The sequence below is a fragment of the Saccoglossus kowalevskii genome, chromosome 1, assembly GCF_978046115.1.
Source record: "Saccoglossus kowalevskii chromosome 1, keSacKowa6.1, whole genome shotgun sequence".
Taxonomy (NCBI): domain Eukaryota; kingdom Metazoa; phylum Hemichordata; class Enteropneusta; family Harrimaniidae; genus Saccoglossus; species Saccoglossus kowalevskii.
Window position 1 is genome coordinate 3472976 of NC_140641.1, and position 26888 is coordinate 3499863.

General features: G+C 39.9%; 3 protein-coding genes across 4 annotated transcripts in view; all 3 read right to left on the reverse strand.

The window, feature by feature from the left end:
* LOC102800471 (uncharacterized) overlaps window positions 1-9213 on the reverse strand; it is a 78774-nt gene extending 69561 nt beyond the window's left edge. Inside the window, exons 1-4 of one of the 2 annotated variants that reach the window (XM_085498401.1) lie at window positions 8940-9021; window positions 7636-7808; window positions 6962-7138; window positions 4138-4276 (exon numbers count right to left, since the gene is read on the reverse strand). In XM_085498401.1, the coding sequence (XP_085354527.1) occupies window positions 4138-4276; window positions 6962-7138; window positions 7636-7808; window positions 8940-8967 (517 nt within the window). In that variant the 5' untranslated portion in view covers window positions 8968-9021. Of the gene's footprint in view, window positions 1-4137; window positions 4277-6961; window positions 7139-7635; window positions 7809-8939 lie in introns of both variants that reach the window. The other variant, XM_085498405.1, reaches the window with a different exon arrangement.
* A 2302-nt stretch (window positions 9214-11515) lies between these two features.
* LOC100369760 (emopamil-binding protein-like) lies at window positions 11516-14168 on the reverse strand. Its single transcript, XM_002733446.4, has 4 exons — window positions 13467-14168; window positions 13097-13166; window positions 12280-12462; window positions 11516-11770 (listed from the first exon to the last, which is right to left on the reverse strand). Exons 1-4 carry the CDS (start codon window positions 13701-13703, stop codon window positions 11580-11582), a joined length of 681 nt encoding a protein of 226 aa, XP_002733492.2. The 5' UTR covers window positions 13704-14168; the 3' UTR covers window positions 11516-11579.
* The window catches only part of LOC100369610 (emopamil-binding protein-like), a 47601-nt gene continuing 34425 nt past the window's right edge, over window positions 13713-26888 (reverse strand). Inside the window, exons 3-4 of the mRNA XM_002733445.4 lie at window positions 20857-21039; window positions 13713-17501 (exon numbers count right to left, since the gene is read on the reverse strand). Of these exons, the coding sequence (XP_002733491.1) occupies window positions 17275-17501; window positions 20857-21039 (410 nt within the window). The 3' untranslated portion in view covers window positions 13713-17274. The remainder of the gene's footprint in view (window positions 17502-20856; window positions 21040-26888) is intronic.

Here is a 26888-nt window from a genome sequence, read left to right on the forward strand (position 1 = left end):
TGTAGATTTGGTACTATGAACACATTTGGGTAGAAGCCTGGACTTAGTTCTGGCTGATCTACCCTGTGTATGGTGCCTTTTCCCAGCAAACTCCTACTTTCTGCCTGATTGCTTCCGTCTTGCGGGAGTCCCCTGGCAGTGCCCAATAGGGGAGACAGTGACGGGGAGATGGAGATTTCAGCACTATCCTGTAACAGGATATCACCACCTGGAAAGGTTCAATGATTGGTCACGCGCTGTCTCCAAACCGGACTACACCAGCGCAATCTGTGTACGACAGGGATATGTGGCCATGGGTTTGGCAGTTGCGAGGAGGGGTGCTCTCTTCTCCCATGAGGTGAGGTCCCCAAGGCCTGAAGTAGTCACTAAGTTGTGACCTGGCCACTCACCGAACACATGCCTGTCCCCCCTGTCAAACACTCTTTCCCCGTTGCCAGGGTGGATGTCCGCCCAAGGAGGGTGAGGAGCCACAACCTGGCTCTTTCCTCCCTGGGGGCACGCCACTACTCTTCCCTCCCATGGAAGGGTATGAGCGCTTGCCTCCTGGCTGACTCTGGCTAGCTGACGACGCCCTAGGGCATTGTGTTTTCTGTACTTGGGGTGCTCTCCGCTTGCCCTGGGCAGGGCCAACTGGCTAGCGAATCGATCTGAACCCTCTGGTTCATTGCACTCCGAAGCTCCGAAACTGTACCCACCATTCCCTGTACAAAGAGGGTGGAAGATGTCCAGTCTGCATCACTGAGGTGGAGAGGTACCCCCTGACTCAGCTTGTCGGCGTCTAAGGCCGCGTCTTGTTGCGCAGTAGTGGCCCCGGCCTAGAGAGCCAGGTGACACCAGGGGATGTCGCACGTAGATGTGCGGTGGCCCACCAATAAATGTGTCGCCTGGTCTAGAAGGCTGGTGCGTTCTGCCTCCAAGGTCTCAGAGTCCTGGGCGTGCACAATAATGCGCTCAAGCAACTCTGCCCTCAGGGCGTGATGGAACGTCTCAGATTGAGCTGGCAAGAACGCCCATGGAACACGGCTGTCCCCCTTTACCCAGTCTGCCCAATGGAAAATTCCTGGTACCGGGGTCTGGGGAAGGAGCCTTGAGATCCGGTTGGGGGTATTTTGGTCTCATCCCACACTTTGGGGACTGACCAGCGTCCGCCCATCAACACCACTTGCACGCACTGTGTCCCACTCCGCACTTGGACGGACAGGGAGAGACGTGCCGAAGGAGTTTCTTTGAATCCAGATGCCCGTGATCCCACAAGCGTTGAAGCAACTGAAAGTGGTCGCCTTAGGATCAGGGGTGGGGGTATTTACATTGTATCACTAAGATCGATGGAACTCTGTATCACCCCAAAAGCGTGGCCCACCGAGTCGTTACGGATGGAAGACTCTGACGGACCGCCCATGGTACCGACTGTATCTGTGTCGCATACGACTTATTTACCACTTCCGTGTCACTGAGAATGTTCTAGAACCGTACTGTGTCTGGGTGGAATATTCTAGATTTTTTTTAGAAACTGGTTGAATAGGTAATAGAACACTGTAGGAGGCAATAGAAGGTAATGGAACACTCTAGAAATTTGTAGTAAGTTCCAGCTGATGTAATGGTCTATTTATAGACAGTGGGGGTGTATATAGGGGAGTTGTTCAGCACTGAGTTCAGATGGGAGATCTCGTTGAATGTATTGTATTGGAGTTTAATTATCTAGTCATTGGAGTAGTGGAGTTTTACCGCGTTATTGTACTTGATGTTTTCAGAGTATAATAATACCAGTACCAGTTGAAACATCATCTGTTGGCTCCGTGTTCGTATTTTATCATCGCCGCCGGGGAAGTCTTTCTGTTACTGTTGCCTTTTTGGTATTTGAACCATCACACTATACCAATTACGGTAATATTACGTTGCGTGTGACAATCCGACGTGAGCGAACTGTGTCTCCTTTTCACTTTAAATACGTGAGAGAGAGCGTGTTTGACTGTGCGTCTCATAACAGGGTCGGTTCCCTCTGGGGACGCCCGTGGGTCGGTAAGAAGGGAGTCAAAACCCACAGCGGAGACCGGACACAAGGGTGAATTTGTTACAGTTGTACCATTACCGTGCAACGAACCCTGGCTGGCTGAAAGTAGGGGGGGTCAACGAGTGCCCTGCCCTGAAAGCCCTGCCCCAAGATCGGAGGCTTGGCTGCCAGCACCCCGTTGGCATTCAGTGCCCGAGGCTCCAGAGGTGGCCCAGTGCAATTAGCCTGAGCCTCTGCCTGACCCAAATTATTGGGAGAGCCGCGGCTGGGAATGGGGGTTCCCCGGAAGAGACGTGTTTGAATGCAAACATGCTTTTGTGTTTCTTCTGTTTGCCCACTAGGGGCCGCAATTTTCCCCGACAGTCCTTCGACCAAAGCCCTCAACTCAGAGGCAAACCCGGCGCCGTGTGAGGAAGAATCCACAAAGGGACCCGCGATGGGCCCCATAGGAGGAAAAAACCTCCAGGGGAACAGCCTCGTTGTAGCTGGTAAAATCGGGTAAACCACTGCCTGTAAACACAGACTGTGAGCATGCCCTCCGATCAGCGGGGGAGACCGAAAAAAGTATTGGTACCTCCACTGTCGGGCCTCCTACTCGACATCCCGGTACGCGAAGCACCAGTAGCCGAGTGTGAGGACTTTTCACTCATGCCAAACACACAACTCACTTTAACCGATTTTTACTGGACATGCGACCTTGCTGTGAAAAAACGAGCGACACGGTCAGTCTCGGCGATTTTGATGGCTCTGAAAAAAAATCCTCAGGCCTCAGAACTCAAGGCAAAGACCACGAAACTGGCACACAGTCACGGCGAAAAGCATATCGGATGCAGGTTCTATGCTGGTAAATTCTGAATATAACCACTGCACAGTCGACTCGAAAACGAGTAGACCAAAAAACAGCAGCGAGTCATGGAGCTGTCATTACATCTATTCATTTCTAAATACGTAGATCAAGCAAAAATGAAGACAACATGCATGAGGGAAGCGAATTACAGTAGTAAAAGGTGCCGCCACGAAACCAACGAGTGGTTACATAGTGGTGCCAGGTTTTAATTTCTTTGTTGTGAAAAAATATTACACACAAATGAGAAAACGACGCGAGGATAAAGAAGACAAGGAAAACTTATCCTACCAGTTGCCGAACGAATGACGAATGCCGCCCAGCGGCAACAACCCAAGCTAGAAACCCTGACAGGAAAAAAGCAAGCGGCCCGGGCAGAGCTCGCTAGATTTCATCTCCATTCGAGGCGAGGAAAAATCAGAGTGATTGTCCAGCTGTTAGTGGCGCTGCCATATGGCCTCGGTCATGTGATTCGTGACGTAAGGGAAGAGAATCTTGGGGTTATGGGGCTTTCCCTGACCTAGATTCTATCTCTCTGTCACCGGCAGAATCGCTGATTAATGCCTACAGTTCAAAATAGTCATTTTGACTGACCGGAGTCTATGGTGGGTAATTGAACGTAGTGAATTGACATGCATCAAGGTCCCATAATGTCTAAAGTATGTACCAAGTTCCATCAGCAAACAGCCAAGATCTTGTTCCTGAATGCGAGAAATGCTTGATTTTGATCATTTTTCAGCACAAAAATGGCTGCCATTTGGCCATCTTGAATCAGATTGTGAAACAAATTGATGTGCATATGTATAATCTTATGTATGTATGATGTATGTGTGAAGTTTGAATGTAAACAGCCCAAGCATGTGTAAGATATAAATCTGGACGTACACACACAGACACACAGAGGTCAATCCATAAGTCCCCGTTTTCAGACTGTGTTCAAATGGGAACAAATAACCACAAAATACAGAAAAATAAAATATTGAAAAAACAGTTATGTTTGAGCATTTAAAATAGAAATAAAGATAGTGTTCATCAGTGAGTATTATTCACTTGTACAATTATATCATCATGTGAAATTGTTTATAAAAATGATAATAAGCATGACATGTACACAAGTCATGAAAGATTAATTGTAAAAAATCATAATTTATGTACTTTGTTATGTATATTATGGTTAAATCAGATAAAATTTAGATATAAATTAAAGCACAAACAGTTCTTCACCATAAGACTACCTTACATACACTTGCTAAGGGTGTAACAATGTAATATTAGTTCTTACCTAATACAGAATACGGTGATGGATTCCTTAATTCTCTTCTTTTATCTTGAAGTCTTTCTTTCTCTCTCAATATCCTAACTTTTTCAGCATTGAGTGATTTTATATTATCATGAATGTCAGCTTGTTTTCTTTCATGTTCCTGTACGTGACATGAAACAGTGGCACTGCTATCATGCATTATAAGATTTTATTCTCACCAAAATATTTAATTTTTCAGCTAAATAAAGGTCACTAATCGATTGTGAACTGTTGGTGTTGAGAGAAGGTTGAAATAAACTCACATCAATGTCTACAAGTCAAGGTCACAGTATCGCATCACATACATGTACCTTTGTCAAGGTATCACATCATAACACATTGCATTGTCCCCATCCAGTTTTTAGTGACTGTGTTAATTATCAACAATTGAAGATGTAGATATAATACAAGGTATGCCCCAGGAAGGATTGATGACATGTTGGTAGTGTTTTTTAAGACAAAAATGGACACCAGTCAGAAATGGTACATGAAAATAACACCATCATGGCCACCAGTTGGCCATTTTGAATCAAATTACAAAAGAAAGAGACATGCATCAGTTATCTATTATGTGTGATTTTCATACCAGGTATGAATGACAACGCACACCACGGACACTGAGAGATTGTGACACCAGTGACAACACACACCAAGGACACTGAGAGATAGTGACACCAGCGACAACACACACCAAGGACACTGAGAGATAGTGACACCAGTGACAACGCACACCATGGACACTAAGAGATAGTGACACTAGTGACAATGCACACTAAGGACACTAAGAGATAATGACACCAGTGACAACGTACACCATGGTCACTGAGAGATAGTGACACCGCACACCATGGACGCTGAGAGATAGTGACACTAGTGACAACACACACCAACGCACACCATGGACACTGAGAGATAGTGACACCAGTGACAACGCACACCATGGTCACTGAGAGATAGTGACAACGCACACCATGGACACTGAGAGATAGTGACACTAGTGACAACGCACACCATGGACACTGAGAGATAGTGACACCAGTGACAAGGCACATCAAGGACACTGAGAGATAGTGACACCGCACACCATGGACACTGAGAGATAGTGACACCGCACACCATGGATACTGAAAGATAGTGACACTAGTGACAACACACACCAAGGACACTGAGAGATAGTGACACTAGTGACAACACACACCATTGATACTGAGAGATAGTGACACTAGTGACAACACACACCAAGGACACTGAGAGATAGTGACACTAGTGACAACACACACCAAGGACACTGAGAGATAGTGACACTAGTGACAACACACTCCAAGAACACTGAGAGATAGTGACACCAGTGACAATGCACACCATGGACACTGAGAGATAGTGACACTAGTGACAACACACACCAAGGACACAGAGATAGTGACACCAGTGACAATGTACACCATGGATACTGAGAGATAGTGACACTAGTGACAACGCACACCATGGACACTGAGAGATAGTGACACTAGTGACAACGCACACCATGGTCACTGAGAGATAGTGACACCAGTGACACCGCACACCATGGATACTGAGAGATAGTGACACTAGTGACAACGTACACCATGGATACTGAGAGATAGTGACACTAGTGACAATGCACACCATAGACACTGAGAGATAGTGACACGAGTAACAACGCACACCATGGACACTAAGAGATAGTGACATTAGTGACAATGCACACTAAGGACACTAAGAGATAGTGACAACGTACACCAAGGACACTGAGAGATAGTGACACTAGTGACAATGCACACCAAGGACACTAAGAGATAGTGACACCAGTGACAACACACACCAAGGACACTGAGAGATAGTGATACCAGTGACAACGCACACCATGGACACTAAGAGATAGTGACACTAGTGACAATGCACACAAAAGGACACCAAGAGATAGTGACACCAGTGACAACGTACACCAAGGACACTGAGAGATAGTGACACTAGTGACAATGCACACCAAGGACACTAAGAGATAAGACACCAGTGACAAGGTACACCATGGTCACTGAGAGATAGTGACACCGCACACAATGGACACTGAGAGATAGTGACACTAGTGACAACGCACACCATGGACACTGAGAGATAGTGACACTAGTGACAATGCACACCATGGATACTGAGAGATAGTGACACTAGTGACAACACACTTCATGGACACAGAGATAGTGACACTAGTGACAACACACACCATGGACACTGAGAGATAGTGACACTAGTGACAACGCACACCATGGATACTTAGAGATAGTGACACTAGTGACAACACACACCATGGATACTTAGAAATAGTGACACTAGTGACAACATACACCATGGACACTAAGAGATAGTGACACTAGTGACAACGCACACCATGGACACTGAGAGATACTGACACGAGTGACAACGAACACCAAGGACACTGAGAGATAGTGACACTAGTGACAATGCACACCAAGGACACTAAGAGATAAGACACCAGTGACAATGTACACCATGGTCACTGAGAGATAGTGACACCGCACACCATGGACACTGAGAGATAGTGACACTAGTGACAACGCACAGCATGGACACTGGGAGATAGTGACAATAGTGACAACGCACACCATGGACACTGAGAGATAGTGACAACACACACCATGGACATTGAGAGATAGTGACACTAGTGACAACACACACAATGGACACTGAGAGATAGTGACAACACACACCATGGACACTGAGAGATATCAGAACATCATTGTACAAGAATCAGTAAAGTTTAGCATACCTGCCTTCTCCTCGCTAACACATCATCCAATAGTCTTGGTTTAACAGCTGGTCTATGATAAGTAGCTGGTGGTGGCAATGTCTTTGGTAAACTATAGTTAATGACTGTGTTAGTCTTTGCTTCTGGCCCATACCAATCTTTTATTTCTCTTTTTAATAATGAACCATTGAGTCTCCCCTGATGATTAATAATTACCAACTTTCTATATTTTTGTTTGTTACAAAGTATTGTTCAATGACTATCAAGACAAAATTAAACATCTAGTTTAAGATATCTCATACAGTAGGTGATTTTTCGCTCACTGCAAGTCTGCTGCATAAATAATTGATTTGATTCTGAACATGAATTTGTTTTTTATAGTTCAATGTTGGAATGCCAAGCTTGCAGACAGGAATATGGTGTTGAGATACACTTACTTCAGCAAACACAAAGTTTTGACGTCACTACAACGCTATGACCTTTGATTGCCCTGTTTTTAGAATCAGTTTTACACATAACATTGAATCACAAAGTGAATAGAAAATGGTCTATTTTATTGTTGAAATTAACACACATATTTTTCATACAGGTATATACATTGTAGCAATGATCACATATATATGATCAATATATTTGAAAAAAAAACACGAAAACTGATGAATTGATGGATGATAAGAGACAAGATTGAATCTCACCAAAATTTCTTCTTCTTTTTTCTTTCTTTCATCTTCGACTTCTTGTGTTCTATCCCGGAGTGCCTTCAATGTCTGTGCTTGTCTTTGCAGTGAGTCAAGTTTCTTCTTCTCCAACTCCAGGAGAGTTTTGTCCCGTGAATCACTTGACAGAAACATTCTCATTGGCTGGATATCTTAACACATTGAGTTATTATTAGTAGTCTTACAAAGGATGCAGTATGGTTAAACAAAAGTTTAGAAACAACTCATGTGTACTGAGGAAGTTGTAGGAATGAAATAAATATGGGAAAATAATTGTATTTAAAAATTCAAGACTAGCATATTATCTCTTTGAATCAATATTTTTTTTGCATTTTTCCATAATTAATCTGTTAATTTGAGACTAAACAGATAGCGGCTCATTAATTATGGTCTAGATCAAATTATATGGAAAAAAAGAAATAATAGTGCTGGCATATTTTCTGATAGGTGACTTATTTAGCATTGAAAGCCTGTCAGCTGCTTATAGCTCTGCTCTGCTTAACTTAATCTGTAGTAGACAATGCCATGTTTGACAAACAAAACTACAACAGTGAGCATGCAGTCATTATGATGTTCTATATTTTAAAATGATCGACAATAATCAGTTTAAAGCTTTTTAAAAGAAATTTCTGGAACATATATCCAATGTAATAATATTATTTATGAATAAAAATAATATCACTGTGTATATTAATTTGTACTTTCTAAAGTTTAAAAAGCACTCCAGCATTGTATAAACATATTATTTTTTTTTTTTTTGTAATAAAAAAATCAATTGCCTTCTTTCAGAGTACCATTCACATAATAGTTTGTACCTGCAAAAATATTTGAATGAAGAGTAAAATTAATTTTCGGGTGAGAGAGCAAAAGAAACTCTTGTGGGCGACAAATGTAAACAGATTGATATCCTCAACAATTGTTATTTGTACACTTCCAAAACGTCAAAAAAAGTATTCGTACAGTGAAAAGTAAATATCGATCATCATTGTCTACGCCAATAATACAATAACTGAAGACCATGAACCACTATCCATGAAAGCCATATGACTTGTTAATGCTACATTAAAATTACGGTAGAAATCTTATCGATTGGTGAAAATTCCATTAGCAAATCGTGATTGTCAAATTTCAATGTCACTGCCAATCACTGCGGTCAACAAAGTTAATCACGATGGTCAATAAAATAAGTGTGAATTGGGAACAAACAGGTGAAAATAAATAGAAAACAGATCTCACCTACTAGGTAAGCTACGTATACTAAAAAAGTATAATAGCAAGATTACCTCCAAAAGGACCACAGTCCTCGTGCATGGATACGAGTGTAAACAACCTCGGGGTAAAATCCCACTCGATCGTCTACTTACCTGGTTGTACGAGCCTGTGTTCTACATTTTCGCAAAATATCTTATGAACAATAAGATATCTGTCCGCTATCTTCAGATTCCGACTGATGATCAGCGAGATTATCAAAACATCACTGATCGTATATAAGTTTGTTAACGTTTTTCTTCGAAGCTAAATATAAGTGGTCGTGGCCATTTTTAGCAGTGTGAAGTTAGCATCGGAATCAAATTGGCATCGTATTCAAAATATATCACATATACATTTTCATATTTTTTCGCATAATCAGAGAGGTAAAGAAGAATTGATCACATTTTTAATTATTGCTAATAAAATATATATATTTGTCATATAAATCATGAAATAATCCTGAAAACTACCATAGCATGCCATCGGATTCACCCGTAGGTTTGTTGTTTCATTTCTCCACGGCATTGGATTCACCAGAACAAACAACTCTCTTACTATTTTAAAGTGTGCATAGTCAAGAACACATTTGTTAATGTAACATATACACATAAGTTTATATGTTTACAGTGGACACCGAAATAAACTGATCGCAAAAACGTTATTTCTCTATCACTTTCCTTTGAAACATCACAATATCCCTGGCAACGTTCTTAACGATGTTTGTTTTCATTTTGGCTTTTTCATGTATGCTTGTATGTCTTATTTCCATTCCACTATGCAGTATACTAGTATCCTTTGTTTTTCAATTGTTCCTAGTTAACATGATTCCGGTGCCAACTTTACGCTGCTGCCATTTTAGCTAGTACGAGTAGACTGACTACTGCCGTTGGTGGCGTAGTTGACGATCAATGATTCTCCATCTCATGATTATTTCAGTCGATGGTTGCAGAACGATGCTTGTTTTATGCATCCTAAATTTATTTATTAATATCCAAACACTATTTTCTTTGTTTCTGCCCAGATACTGTAAAAATGAAATAGCAAACTAAAAAAAGAAAATTAAAAAAAATTACTTTGAAAAGCTTGTTCCTGTCATCGTCGTATAGTCTCTGACAAGCAGAATTTAGTTTAGAAAATGTTTGAAGCAGCGATGATGAAGTTAGTCAATGCATTTGTGACATCAAGAATGGTCTATTGCAACATTATACTCCATGGATATCCCCAGTTTCAGCTATAAACATTAATTTGTAAAAAAAAAAAAATTACATCTATACTATACTATATGATTTGCATTGCCTATTCGTGAAATAAATGATTTTAAGGTAGAGATGCAGTTTACCTGACAGGTATTTTAATTAGTTAATTACCAAGATGACCTCCCTTGTTCACAAAACTATAGTATATATTTTCGGAAAGCTTATTGTATGAATTTTAAAATTTTGTTAGTATTTTTTTATGTACACTGTAGTTTGAAATATGCACAAAAATGTGCTTTTTTGGTCAAAAGTGATTTAAAAAAAATTTGCTCCTAAACCATGCTTCTGTTTCCTGTCAAAATTGGTTTATGGGTTCATCTGTTTACTATGAAGAAAGTGCTGTCTTGAAAACTGTCTACCAGTTGTCAATTTTGCAGGGCAGCAGCCCAAATTTCACTCCTTCAAGTTTATGCATAAATTAACACCCAGGTTAGTTGTCTGTACGATTGTTGTAACACTGTTCAACCAAAAACAATGCCCTGATGGCATTTGGAAGACATTGTCAATCATTTGTGAAAATTTCAAAACAAAAGGTCAAAGCGTCTAGGAGATAGTTCTGGGATATGCACTAAAAAGAGGCTGAGATAATTGCTAATTTGCATAACTCAGTAAGAAGTTTGCTAATGCTCATAATTAAAATGGCTGTAACAGTTTAATTTAAATGTATTATCGTTTTGTTAAAAGTTAAATATAGTGCATAATATGGAGATCCCGTCATTTTTTTACACCATGCCTTGCTAAATCTTGCTAAGCATTCAAAAGTGAGAATGTTTGCACCTGTTATCTGTATTTTAAACTCTAATTTTGAGTGTGTTCCACTATTCACAATTCTACAAAATTTTTACAGTCTATAGCCAAGACTGTTTGGATAATAAAAAGCAAAAAAAATAAAAAATTCACTCTCAAGTGCCCACGAACCTGCATCTCTACCTTAAAGGACTGTTAACTGTGTATACAATTCTAAATAATTCTTCTCCAGTGTATTTATGTGACTTGATTGACTGACTGACCTTTTTCTACTGATAGAACAAGATTCAAAATGTACTGCCAGGATTTTTTTCAGCAACATTCCTTTTGTGGAATGAAATTCCACACTATACACTTCATTCCTCTATGTCTAACAATATCGGTATATATGTTGAGGGAAGTTTTAAAAACTCATTTAAATATGTATTGTACAGTGCTGTGTACAGGAAACTTCGCTATATACATTTTTTATCATTATTATAATTGTTAAATAACATAAATATAGAATGTTGGTGATGGAATTGTCAAAAAGCCTAGCTCAGGTGAGCTCAGGCAGATAAAAAGTTGTTGTCATGGTCATAATAAAATTATGAAGTCTCAATGCATTAATCACAGACTTTTTTATTAGTTATTTCATTACATGAAGTGTAAAAAAACAATTTGTCAAAATTATTTTTGTTTCTTTGTTCTGTGCTTTGGATGACTAGATTTCAATGCCATCCATGACTGGTATAATAAAGCTGCTGGAAATACAACCCATAATCCATTGAAAAATATTAAGTAGCACCATAAGTACAGAGGGTTAGTAGTATCTAGATTAGGACTACCAATTAACCAATCAGGACTGAACGTCATGAAACCTACAGGAACAGGAAAACATTACATTATAATATACTGTGCTTTTTCTTATACTGTGATTTCTTGAAACAAAAGAAAGAAGCAAAAATTAACTTACAGTAATTTTACAGAAATTCAGAAAAGTCATTATACATGTATGTTTGCAAGTAAACAAATTCTACAGCACACTGCAAAACATTTTGCCAAATTTATTGCAGAAATAAATTACTTTTTCAAATTATTACTACCATGTTTTCACTCTTTACTGATATATCCATTCAATCAAAAACAAATTTGAAATCACTTTACAGGTTTAAATCAGATTGGTTGTGTACTCGGCTCAATTGCTGGTTAAAGTGTTTTCCATTGCCAGTTTAGATAACACAAAGCACATTCTGGGCAATAGAGACAGACTCTAGATTACAATAGTCTTTCAAAAGAATGAACAACATATTTAGTTGACATACTGGTACATTTTCTTTGAGATTTGCATCCAATATGAACTAGTAATAATAATAATTTGAGTACATACCTCCATAGAGTTCACACACACATATAGTGATCTGTATAAAATGCCTATAGTAAGTACGTTTAACAATGGCATAGACACATAACAATGCTAACGGTCCAGTTATACCAACTGTTAATAATTCTAAGGAGACAATAGTTGGATCAGAATAGAGCCAACGCTTATCCGCTTTACCATATTCTTTCCCTGTAGTAAAGAATAATTGAATTGAATACAACACCCTAGCAGTGCAGTATATGAAAATACTGTATAAAACAAGGAAATCAGGATTTCAATTGTAAGCAAGATAAATTGACTACAGACATATGCAACAAACCATGGGCTAGAAATAATGCTTGTTTAATAATTTTGTTTTCCATAGACATGAATGATTTGCTCTACAAGTTAAACTAGGAGGCAAAATAACCCAACTAGTAACCCACAGTTCTTCTAGTAACCATGATTATACCCTACAAGATGACGCAACTAAATAGTAACTTAAACCCTACAATATAATGACTCCACTAAATAGCAACTTACACCCCTGCAATATGACCTCATTAAATAGTAACTTAAACAATACAATATAATGACCCCACTAAATAGTAACTCACACCCTACAATTTAATGACCCCACTAAATAGTAACTTACACCCTACAATATAATGACCCCACTAAATAGTAACTTACACCCTACAATATAATGACCCCACTAAATAGTAACTTACACCCTACAGTATAATGACTCGACTAAATAATAACTTACACCCTTACAATATAATGACTACACTGAACAGTAACCCAAACCTCTACAATATGACCTCATTAAATAGTAACTTACATAACATTGCAATGTAACTGTCAGAAGTGTCCACAGAGCCTACAAGCGATAAATACACAAATGGTGCCTCCTGGAAATATAATCATGCAGTGAGAAATTAACATGCAACCAAAACACCATATTAGATTTATTTTAATGCACGTTTCTATGGGCAATTCTTATTTAATAATTTAGTACAACACATGTAATTTTTGGTTTATATGGTATTTAATGAATATGTGCTTTTAATAGAGCAAATACATACTGTAAAACACCTTCTCCATGCCCTTAACTGCCACCTAAATGACCTCTGAACTCATACAAATTACAGTTCATGATTTAACCAGACAATCACCCACAATTTTGACCCCTAAATGACCTCCAAACTTACCAATGTAAAATGCACTATTGCATCATAAATAAACCAGACTATCACCCATTTCTCAACTGTCAGTAGTTTCTTGCCAACAACTTGAGCTACAATATATGCTACAAACATCTGCAGAAATGCAGCAATCAAGCTAACAATACCCACGGTATCCAGAATAGGTTTGTCCGACATTGTGAAAGACAGTACAAACGGGCCCCCCAAGTTACTGTATATTCTCAATACAAAATAATCGTTCATTCATAGTGATTCCAATGTGGCATTCTAATTTTATTTGAAGAAAACAAATACAATGTATTTCAAATCACCACATTGTTGGACTGGAAATAGACATACAAATAAGTTAAGTTGTGACATTGTCATTCACTTCTAGTACTCAAGATAAAATTTGTAAATTTATGCATGATGCTCGCCTTTGATTGACAATGTATTTTGAAATTTACATCAATTCTGATTAAACATTATCAAAATTCCATCAAATTAATTTTCAAACCAGTTTTTTATTTACAGCATGTTAAATTTGCAACACAATTGAGCTGTTTAAAATATTCCAATGAAAAAAGTACCAGTGTTGAGGCAGCTTCATTTTATAAAAAAATACTAAAAAGACAATACTAGAAATAGTAAGAAAACAAAGAACAGTGTACTGCTGGGTGAAGTACACTACTATATATGTATATTAATTCACAGACAATAACACTAAATATCACAGTTGTCGCATAACAATTTAAAATACTAATCAAGTATTTTTGATACTGGAATACATACTATCAGTATATTACTCTATTTTTTTCTTATGAATGAAGAAAAGTATTAGGGAACAATATAAATATCACATGCACAAGCAAGTTTTTGGTTTCTTCAATAAATTTTGATTCAATGAAAGTTGGTTTGAAGAAATTTATATGTATTCATACGCAGCTCTCTGCATTTAGGTGCTAAAAATTAGTATTAGATGTCTTTGTGTTATAATTTTATGCAAAAGGCAAAAAACCACTATTACCTATTTCAAAGACTTGACTTGAAAATAGTTCCGTCTTCACAGAACCAATGACATAAACACAAGATTATAGACCAGGTTATAAAAGCAATATTTTATGTTCAATAGAGAATAACTTGTGCATGTGATAGTATAATTCATGTCATTCCTGAAGACAAAATGTTATGCAAGTCACTGACATTACAAGTTGTATTACCCCCCAAAGAAATTTTCACTGGTACAAAATGTCATGATTTCCCTGACTTGCAAAATTCGCAAAGATTTGTTAAAGCAGTTAACAGTACAAGTTATAACAAAGCCTTGAAAACACTAATAACAAGCCATGCATGGCACAGTCCCCGTTAGTTATTAAATTTAAGATATAAAGTTTTGTTTATAGTAATAAAGCTGGAATAAAAACATGTCAGGAATATGATGATTGTTTAACATTTAAATGATTGACATTTGTATCTGATCGTCAAATGAGTATTGAGAGATATTGCTCTGGAACAGCATTAATTAAAACAAAATCAGCCATTATGAATATATGTATAATGAATATATGAAATTTGAACATATTCAGTCAAAGCATGTCAGAGATATGGCTCTAGAAGCCCATTCATTAAAACAAAATGGCCACTAGTCAGACATAAAGAATCCGATCTAAAACATAAAACAAGTTTTTTAGTACAAAAATAGCCACCATTAGGCCACTTTGAAAAGGATTGTCAAACCAATATATCCGTATATCTGTGACATGATGTATAATGAATATTAAAAATTTGAACATAATCAGTCAAAACAAGTCAGACATATGGGTCTGGAAACCCATTCATTAAAACAAAATGGCCACTGGACAGCCATTTTGAGTCTGATCTGAAAAACAAAATGACGTGCATCAGGAACCCGTAATTCTAATGTATGTACCAAGTTTGAACGAAATCCATCCATAAATGCCAGAAATGCTTGATATTTGATGATTTTTTAGCACAACAATGACAACCATTCAGCCATTTTGAATAGGATCGTCAAACCAATATATCTGTCTATCTATGACATGATGTATAATGAATATGTAAAATTTGAACATAATCAGTCAAAACAAGTTGGAAATATGGGTCTAGAAGCCCATTCATTAAAACAAAATGGCCTCCAGTCGGCCATCTTGAATCAGATCGTAAAAAAAAATGATGTTCATCAAGGTCCTATAATGTCCAACGTATATACAAGGTTTGAACAAAATCCATCTGTAAACAGCCGGGAAATGCTTGATTTTGATGATTTTTAGCACAAAAATGGCCGCCATTTGGCCATCTTGAATCAGATCGTGAAACAAATTGATGTGCATATGTATGATATCATGTATGATGTATGTGTGAAGTTTGATTGTGATTGGTCCAGGCATTTCTAAGATACAGGTCCGGACGCACGCACAGACACACGGAGGTCAAAACATAAGTCCTCGTTTTCGGACTTCGTCCGAACGGGGACTAATAATACAACAATGTAGTGTCAATGGTCAATATTGAGTTTAAATGATATAATACCTAAATCACAGCCTCCATGGTGTATACAAACTTAGCCTCTGTGCAATGTATTGCGCACATTTAAATACAAAATTGTACAAATTATGTTGATTGTGTGTTTTTTTCATTCTCACAATTTTGGGTTGTCAGGCAACAATGCTTTTCAATTTTCTTTGTTATCATTCAATGACATTCACTAAAAAATATTAAAATCACTCAAAATTTTTGATTAAAATAGCATTCCAGCATAGGACAAACTAATATAATTTTACTATTAAACTTAATAAAAGGCAATAAGCTACTCAAAATAAAAAATATAACAAATAAGTTAATACAATACATTTTTAGTCTACGTTATGGGCAGCATTTGGTTTGATGGCGTGAAATAAGTTTCATTCAGCTTTCATTTTTAATCACCAAAAACAAGAAAAGGATGAGGTGATGTCAGTTTATGCTATTCCCTGATAAAGGAGCATGGCTTGAGCAGCATTCCATAATCAAACAAACAAATGACATACTGAAGACACATTACTCTGTAGAGAGAACACTTACACCATGGTTTGTAATACAATGTATGGTAGTCAATTTTTAAATTACATAACGGCAACTTGTAATAATATTGTACTTCTTGTAGAAACTAGTTTTCTGTAAGTTCATTCGTCCCTTGTATGATATATAGGGGGGTTAAGAGTATGGTACATGTTAAAATCCTCAATGATACCAACTACAATAAAAACATACAAAATTTATCAACAGTTCTATACCATCAGATATGTGTGATGCACCACAAAACAATTCATTTCAAAACAATGTTTTTCAATATATAATATGCAATTTTATTATCCAAAAGGACACGTTATTATCATGAAAACAAAAGTATGTGACAGAGAGATGACCTATGAAATGTTGATGACCTATGAAATGTTGAGATGACTTATGAACTGTTGATTCATTCAAACAAACAAGGAAGGAAGTTAAAACTAAAATTCAATGTAATTTTCTTCATATTTGTGTAAGGTGTAGAAATGGAGAGCCAGCAAACAAGTCTGAATTTTTATGGAATGGCAACATTTCATTGTACCTGTATTGGATTGCAAATCTATGGTGAAAATGTTTCATAACATCTAGGAACTGTGCTGAATAGCATGGGCTGAAAAAGTTGGATATTGTTTAATCCTGAAATGTAACAAATATTCAAAGAAATTACCATTTAATTTAATGACTTTTCATATTGCTCCCCCACCGTATAGGCCCCTCTCCCAGGTCCTGATGCATGACACACTACAAGTACATTCTAGAAAACTTTCTATTGCTTCTTCTTTCTCGCAGACCTACGTGGGGCAGTATCAGCAGCAGAACTAGAATTAGTAATAGACTTGGTAGTCTTACAGGACTTGTAAGAGTTACACAGCATTGATACAGGACAAGCAGTATATACAACACCAAAGACAGTGAATATAACCAGCCAAGTAGTACTGCTTAAGTTGATGTTTGGAGCTCCCATCAACATCTCTGGCACAACCAATATCCAATCTATAAAAGACACAAGATAAAATCAAAGAAAGCTTAGAAAGAACTCCCGTGTGCTGAGAGTATTGAAGACACATTAAAAATTAATTCAAAATTACTTGTACATGAGATATTGATGGAAAAGCTGAAAACTAATTATGTAAATCAGGTAACTAATATGAACAGAACAGAACAAAAAAATTATGAATTATTATGCTAATTAGAGAATTAATATTAATCAAAATTAATCAGGCCTGTCTATTGTCCTGGAGCATTTCTGTACCAAATTTTATTCAAATGTGATGATCAGTAATTGAGATATCAGTGTTAATTATTTTAATTAGGTGATTAATAAGCATAAATATTTACCAAAAACTAATTGGGTTTCTGCATAGTTCTCTTTAAAAGTTTCATTAAAATCCAATTTGTGGTTCTTTATATTTCAGTGGAACATTATGCAAATTAGGTAATTAATATCCAATTAAAACTAATCAGGTGTCTGCATAATCCTAGAAGATCTATGTAGCAAGTCTCATTGAAATATGATTACTACATGATATATCAAAAGCTGAAAATTAATTAATTATGCTAATTAGGTAATTAATATGTACTCGTATTACCCTAAAAACTATCAGGTCTGTGCAGTGTCTTATGACATCTATGTACCAAGTGTCATTCAAATGTGATGATTACTACTTGAAATATCAAAAGCTAAAAATTAATTAATTATGCAAATTAGCTAATTAATATATACTGATATTACCCTAAAAACTATCAGGTTTGTGCAGTGTCCTATGACATCTATGTACCAAGTTTTATTGAAATGTGATGATTAGTACTTGAGATATCAGTGGAAAAGCCGAAAATTGATTACCGTAATCCTTCTATCAATTCGACCCCTCTATTAGTTGAACCACCTAATTTTGTCTGCAAAAATATTTCTTTGTTTTTCCTCTTTTAGTCCGGCCACTCACAGGAAATGGGGCATTCAAATTGCTATCATCCCAACAAATGTTTCTCGCAACGAATAACAATAAAACAAGTTTACTATGTTTGTCTTCCTGTGCATTATTCTGTCACTTCACCCTCTTTTACCCACAAAGAAACAATGAAGTCTTCCAGACGTTTAAGCTTTGGTAAACCCAAGTGCGTCTTTGTAGGGTCAAACTGGTGTCATATGCTAATCACTTTCACTGTTGCGTGCAGCGTGATTTATGATTGCCGGCAATTTAGACAAAAACAAAATTTATGTAAATGAACTAGTAACCACAATTTTCCTACCACTGGGCCTATAGTAAATTTGATAGTGACACACTAACATCCTGTAAAAAGATCATGTAATGTAATCAATCATTCAGCTTGTCAGTCTAAAGGCATTTATTAGTTGCGTTCATGCACAGCTCCTTAGCACGGGCTAAGAGGTCAAATTCCTTAGTCCGTGCTAAGCAAACGTGCGTGAACGCTTAGCACGGGCTAAGGAACGCTAAGTACGGGTTAAATCTGATCCGAATTTAAGACGCGGTCTAGACCCTTAGCACGGGCTAACAAAGTGTGCGCGAACGCTTAGCCCAGGGCTAAGCGCCTTCTGCAGCGACCTTTGGGTGTGAACATTATGAACGTGGTCAAATATATCCAACTTTCTCATTTCCAAAATGGCAACCGAGCTCAGTGTACACGCTTCCACACTGATCGGGTCGCTGTAGTAGAGCGTACAGCAGCTCCAATTGTAGACAAAATAAATTTGGTTCGCTGTCTACGACATGCATTAATAAAACTCTGTATTCTGTTACGCCGTTGTATACTGTTTCTATGCATCCAAATAAGTTGGGACCATCTTCTCTCACGTTCATGTGCACGTCGCTTCAAAATTAGAACGAAACATGTCAGCAGCAGAAATAGAACCTCGCGCGTGTCATCCATTTTTCGTTCACAAATAGCGGCTTGCCAAAGGTCACCAACTGATGGCGCCCCTTAGCCCGTGCTAACGACTGTCCCTCCCTGTGCGTGGATGCAATTGGGTCTAGATAAGCCTAAATCAGCTTAAATCTTAGCCCGTACTTCATGTAACGTGAACACAACTATTGTTTACTGCAAATATGCTAATGAGGAGATAAGTGGAGACGCGTTTATTTTAAAACATGCTAATGAGGAGACTAAGTGGAGAGTGTTTGAACTGAGACAGTGCGTCTTTGGAAGTCAAACTTGTGTTGTCTGCAAGGAAACATTGGATCAACATTGACCTGTGATGGCTGTAAAACAATCATGTAATAAATTATTCAGCTTGCATTTAGATTTTTCTTTATTTTTTTTATTACAAGCCAATATTACTGTGAAGTATTCACCAATGTTTTGCCATGCTTTTTGACTGCTGGCCATTTATCTAGTCACAGTGATTAGACATGACGTTTTATATAAATTGAAGTTGGTAAAACATTTTCAAGGCCACTCCACTCTTTCAAAATATGCTAAGCAGTAAAAAAAAATAGTATGAGAAAAAGATTGAGCGAGTGTATGTGTTATTACTTTTATTGCGAATTACAACAGGCATGATCGAACTATGGTTTACAAAACTTGACAAGCTCTGTGGGTGGTACATGTAGCGCTGCAGCTGTGTCTGTTGCGTTCTCTTCTTCAAGTGGTAGTTTCTTTTTCGTTCTCAATCCTGCAGTTCATTTACTAGAATTTATAGCCTTATAATTCGACCACTCAAAATACACCTCTGATAGTTCGACCACTCAAAAAAATAATTTCTGTTTTTCTTCTTATAAATCGGCCACTCCCAAAAATAATTATTTTTTCATGATCAAATTGATAGAAGGATTACGGTAATCATTATGCAAATTAGGTACATGCAATTAATATTGCACAGATTTTTACTCAAAACTAATCAAATCTGAGCATTAGTTTGGAGCATCTGTGTGCCAAGTTTCATCAAAATCCAATGAGTGGTTCTTTAGATATCAGCGGAAAAGTCATAGAACAGCTAAAAATTAGCTAATTATCATGCAAATTAGGTAATTAACGAGCATGGATTTTTACCAAAACCTAATCAAATCTGCGCATTGGCCCAGAGCATCTATGCACCAAGTTTCATCAAAAACTGATGTATGGTTCTTGAGATATCAGTGGAACAGACGGACACACACACACACACACACACACACACACACACACACATATATACAGACACACTAACTGCAAAGACTCCCTTTTTGTGCTTCGCACACGGGAGTCAAAAATTGATATGCTGATAGTGAAGATGGTGCTGATGTTTATATTTATGAAACAGTTTATGAAGGATAAGTACAAATGGTATTACCAAGATTGCTCTAGTAATGAGAACACAGGTTTAATTTGCGATGTATTGATTGTAACTAACCTGCAAATAGGATGGTAACTGCCACCACAATCTGTAGGAAATGTCTAAAATACTTGGTATTAGCTATAGCATATATCAGAAGACATTCTAGTGGAGCAAGTAGTCCTACAAACAGCATAACGCAACCTAATAATAATGGATCTACATCTGTCCATCTCTTATCAGCTTCACCATACTCTTGATCTGCATTTTAAAACATAAATCATTTCCATGTTAGAAGTGGTAGCAATATAGCAGAACAATCCTCCTCAACAGGTGACATCACCTCATCCAACAGGTGACATCACCTCATCCAACTGGTGACATCACCTCATCCAACTGGTGACATCACCTCATCCAACTGGTGACATCACCTCATCCAACTGGTGACATCACCTCATCCAACTGGTGACATCACCTCATCCAACTTACTGGTGACATCACTTCATCCAACTGGTGACATCACCTCATCCAACTTACTGGTGACATCACCTCATCCAACTGGTGACATCACCTCATCCAACTGGTGACATCACCTCATCCAACTGGTGACATCACCTCATCCAACTTACTGGTGACATCACCTCATCCAACTTACTGGTGACATCACCTCATCCAACTGGTGACATCACCTCATCCAACTGGTGACATCACCTCATCCAACTTACTGGTGACATCACTTCATCCAACTGGTGACATCACCTCATCCAACTTACTGGTGACATCACCTCATCCAACTTACTGGTGACATCACCTCATCCAACTGGTGACATCACCTCATCCAACTGGTGACATCACCTCATCCAACTTACTGGTGACATCACCTCATCCAACTTACTGGTGACATCACCTCATCCAACTTACTTGTGACATCACCTCATCCAACAGGTGACATCACCTCATCCAACTGGTGACATCACCTCATCCAACAGGTGACATCACCTCATCCAACAGGTGACATCACCTCATCCAACAGGTGACATCACCTCATCCAACTTACTGGTGACATCACCTCATCCAACTTACTGGTGACATCACCTCATCCAACTTACTGGTGACATCACCTCATCCAACTTACTGGTGACATCACCTCATCCAACTTACTGGTGACATCACCTCATCCAACTTACTGGTGACATCACCTCATCCAACTGGTGACATCACCTCATCCAACTGGTGACATCACCTCATCCAACTGGAGACATCACCTCATCCAACTGGTGACATCACCTCATCCAACTGGTGACATCACCTCATCCAACTTACTGGTGACATCACCTCATCCAACTGGTGACATCACCTCATCCAACTGGTGACATCACCTCATCCAACTTACTGGTGACATCACCTCATCCAACTTACTGGTGACATCACCTCATCCAACTTACTGGTGACATCACCTCATCCAACTTACTGGTGACATCACCTCATCCAACTGGTGACATCACCTCATCCAACTGGTGACATCACCTCATCCAACTTACTGGTGACATCACTTCATCCAACAGGTGACATCACCTCATCCAACTTACTGGTGACATCACCTCATCCAACTGGAGACATCACCTCATCCAACTTACTGGTGACATCACCTCATCCAACTGGTGACATCACCTCATCCAACTGGTGACATCACCTCATCCAACTGGTGACATCACCTCATCCAACTTACTGGTGACATCACCTCATCCAACTTACTGGTGACATCACCTCATCCAACTTACTGGTGACATCACCTCATCCAACTTACTGGTGACATCACCTCATCCAACTGGTGACATCACCTCATCCAACTGGTGACATCACCTCATCCAACTTACTGGTGACATCACCTCATCCAACTTACTGGTGACATCACCTCATCCAACTTACTGGTGACATCACCTCATCCAACTTACTGGTGACATCACCTCATCCAACTTACTGGTGACACCACCTCATTCAACTTACTGGTGACATCACCTCATCCAACTTACTGGTGACATCACCTCATCCAACTGGTGACATCACCTCATCCAACTTACTGGTGACATCACCTCATCCAACTTACTGGTGACATCACCTCATCCAACTGGTGACATCACCTCATCCCACTGGTGACATCACCTCATCCAACAGGTGACATCACCTCATCCAACTGGTGACATCACCTCATCCAACTGGTGACATCACCTCATCCAACTGGTGACATCACCTCATCCAACTGGTGACATCACCTCATCCAACTTACTGGTGACATCACCTCATCCAACTGGTGACATCACCTCATCCAACTGGTGACATCACCTCATCCAACTGGTGACATCACCTCATCCAACTTACTGGTGACATCACCTCATCCAACAGGTGACATCACCTCATCCAACAGGTGACATCACCTCATCCAACTGGTGACATCACCTCATCCAACAGGTGACATCACCTCATCCAACTTACTGGTGACATCACCTCATCCAACTGGTGACATCACCTCATCCAACTGGTGACATCACCTCATCCAACTGGTGACATCACTTCATCCAACTGGTGACATCACCTCATCCAACTGGTGACATCACCTCATCCAACTGGTGACATCACTTCATCCAACTGGTGACATCACCTCATCCAACTGGTGACATCACCTCATCCAACTGGTGACATCACCTCATCCAACTGGTGACATCACCTCATCCAACTGGTGACATCACCTCATCCAACAGGTGACATCACGTCATCCAACTGGTGAAATTACCTCATCCAACTGGTGACATCACCTCATCCAACTGGTGACATCACCTCATCCAACTGGTGACATCATTCCATCCAACTGGTGACATCACCTCATCCAACTGGTGACATCACCTCATCCAACTGGTGACATCACCTCATCCAACTTATTGGTGACATCACCTCATCCAACTTACTGGTGACATCACCTCATCCAACTGGTGACATCACCTCATCCAACAGGTGACATCACCTCATCCAACAGGTGACATCACATCATCCAACTGGTGACATCACCTCATCCAACTGGTGACATCACCTCATCCAACTGGTGACATCACCTCATCCAACTGGTGACATCACTTCATCCAACTGGTGACAACACCTCATCCAACTGGTGACATCACCTCATCCAACTTACTGGTGACATCACCTCATCCAACTTACTGGTGACATCACCTCACACAACTGGTGACATCACTTCATCCAACTGGTGACATCACCTCATCCAACTTACTGGTGACATCACCTCATCCAACTTACTGGTGACATCACCTCATCCAACTGGTGACATCACCTCATCCAACAGGTGACATCACCTCATCCAACTGGTGACATCACCTCATCCAACAGGTAACATCACCTCATCCAACTGGTGACATCACCTCATCCAACTTACTGGTGACATCACCTCATCCAACTTACTGGTGACATCACCTCATCCAACTGGTGACATCACCTCATCCAACAGGTGACATCACCTCATCCAACAGGTGACATCACCTCATCCAACAGGTGACATCACCTCATCCAACTGGTGACATCACCTCATCCAACTGGTGACATCGCTTCATCCAACTGGTGACATCGCCTCATCCAACTGGTGACATCACCTCATCCAACTGGTGACATCACCTCATCCAACAGGTGACATCACCTCATCCAACTGGTGACATCACCTCATCCAACTGGTGACATCACCTCATCCAACTGGTGATATCACCTCATCCAACTTACTGGTGACATCACCTCATCCAACTTACTGGTGACATCACCTCATCCAACTTACTGGTGACATCACCTCATCCAACTTACTGGTGACATCACCTCATCCAACTGGTGACATCACCTCATCCAACAGGTGACATCACCTCATCCAACTGGTGACATCACCTCATCCAACAGGTGACATCACCTCATCCAACTGGTGACATCACCTCATCCAACTGGTGACATCACCTCATCCAACTGGTGACATCACCTCATCCAACTGGTGACATCGCTTCATCCAACTGGTGACATCACCTCATCCAACTGGTGACATCACCTCATCCAACTGGTACATCACCTCATCCAACAGGTGACATCACCTCATCCAACTGGTGACATCACCTCATCCAACTGGTGACATCACCTCATCTAACTTACTGGTGACATCACCTCATCCAACTTACTGGTGACATCACCTCATCCAACTTACTGGTGACATCACCTCATCCAACTGGTGACATCACCTCATCCAACTGGTGACATCACCTCATCCAACTGGTGACATCGCCTCATCCAACAGATGACATCACCTCATCCAACTGGTGACATCACCTCATCCAACTGGTGACATCACCTCATCCAACTTACTGGTGACATCACCTCATCCAACTTACTGGTGACATCACCTCATCCAACTTACTGGTGACATCACCTCATCCAACTTACTGGTGACATCACCTCATCCAACTTACTGGTGACATCACCTCATCCAACTGGTGACATCACCTCATCCAACTTACTGGTGACATCACCTCATCCAACTTACTGGTGACATCACCTCATCCAACTGGTGACATCACCTCATCCAACAGGTGACATCACCTCATCCAACAGGTGACATCACCTCATCCAACTGGTGACATCACCTCATCCAACAGGTGACATCACCTCGTCCAACTGGTGACATCACCTCATCCAACTTAATGGTGACATCACCTCATACAACTGGTGACATCACCTCATCCAACAGGTGACATCACCTCATCCAACAGGTGACATCACCTCATCCAACTGGTGACATCACGTCATCCAACTGTTGACATCACCTCATCCAACAGGTGACATCATCTCATCCAACTGGTGACATCACATCATCCAATTGGTGACATCACCTCATCCAACAGGTGACATCACCTCATCCAACTGGTGACATCACCTCATCCAACTGGCGACATCACTTCATCCAACTGGTGACATCACCTCATCCAACTGGTGACATCACCTCATCCAACTGGTGTCATCACCTCATCCAACTGGTGACATCGCTTCATCCAACTGGTGACATCACCTCATCCAACTGGTGACATCACCTCATCCAACTGGTGATATCACCTCATCCAACTGGTGACATCACTTCATCCAACTGGTGACATCACCTCATCCAACTGGTGACATCACTTCATCCAACAGGTGACATCACCTCATCCAACTTACTGGTGAAAATCACCTCATCCAACTTACTGGTGACATCACCTCATCCAACTTACTGGTGACATCACCTCATCCAACTTACTGGTGACATCACCTCATCCAACTTACTGGTGACATCACCTCATCCAACTGGTGACATCAGCTCATCTAACTTACTGGTGACATCACCTCATCCAACTTACTGGTGACATCACCTCATCCAACTTACTGGTGACATCACCTCATCCAACTGGTGACATCACCTCATCCAACTGGTGACATCACCTCATCCAACTTACTGGTGACATCACCTCATCCAACTTACTGGTGACATCACCTCATCCAACTTACTGGTGACATCACCTCATCCAACTTACTGGTGACATCACCTCATCCAACTTACTGGTGACACCACCTCATTCAACTTACTGGTGACATCACCTCATCCAACTTACTGGTGACATCACCTCATCCAACTGGTGACATCACCTCATCCAACTTACTGGTGACATCACCTCATCCAACTTACTGGTGACATCACCTCATCCAACTGGTGACATCACCTCATCCCACTGGTGACATCACCTCATCCAACAGGTGACATCACCTCATCCAACTGGTGACATCACCTCATCCAACTGGTGACATCACCTCATCCAACTGGTGACATCACCTCATCCAACTGGTGACATCACCTCATCCAACTTACTGGTGACATCACCTCATCCAACTGGTGACATCACCTCATCCAACTGGTGACATCACCTCATCCAACTGGTGACATCACCTCATCCAACTTACTGGTGACATCACCTCATCCAACAGGTGACATCACCTCATCCAACAGGTGACATCACCTCATCCAACTGGTGACATCACCTCAT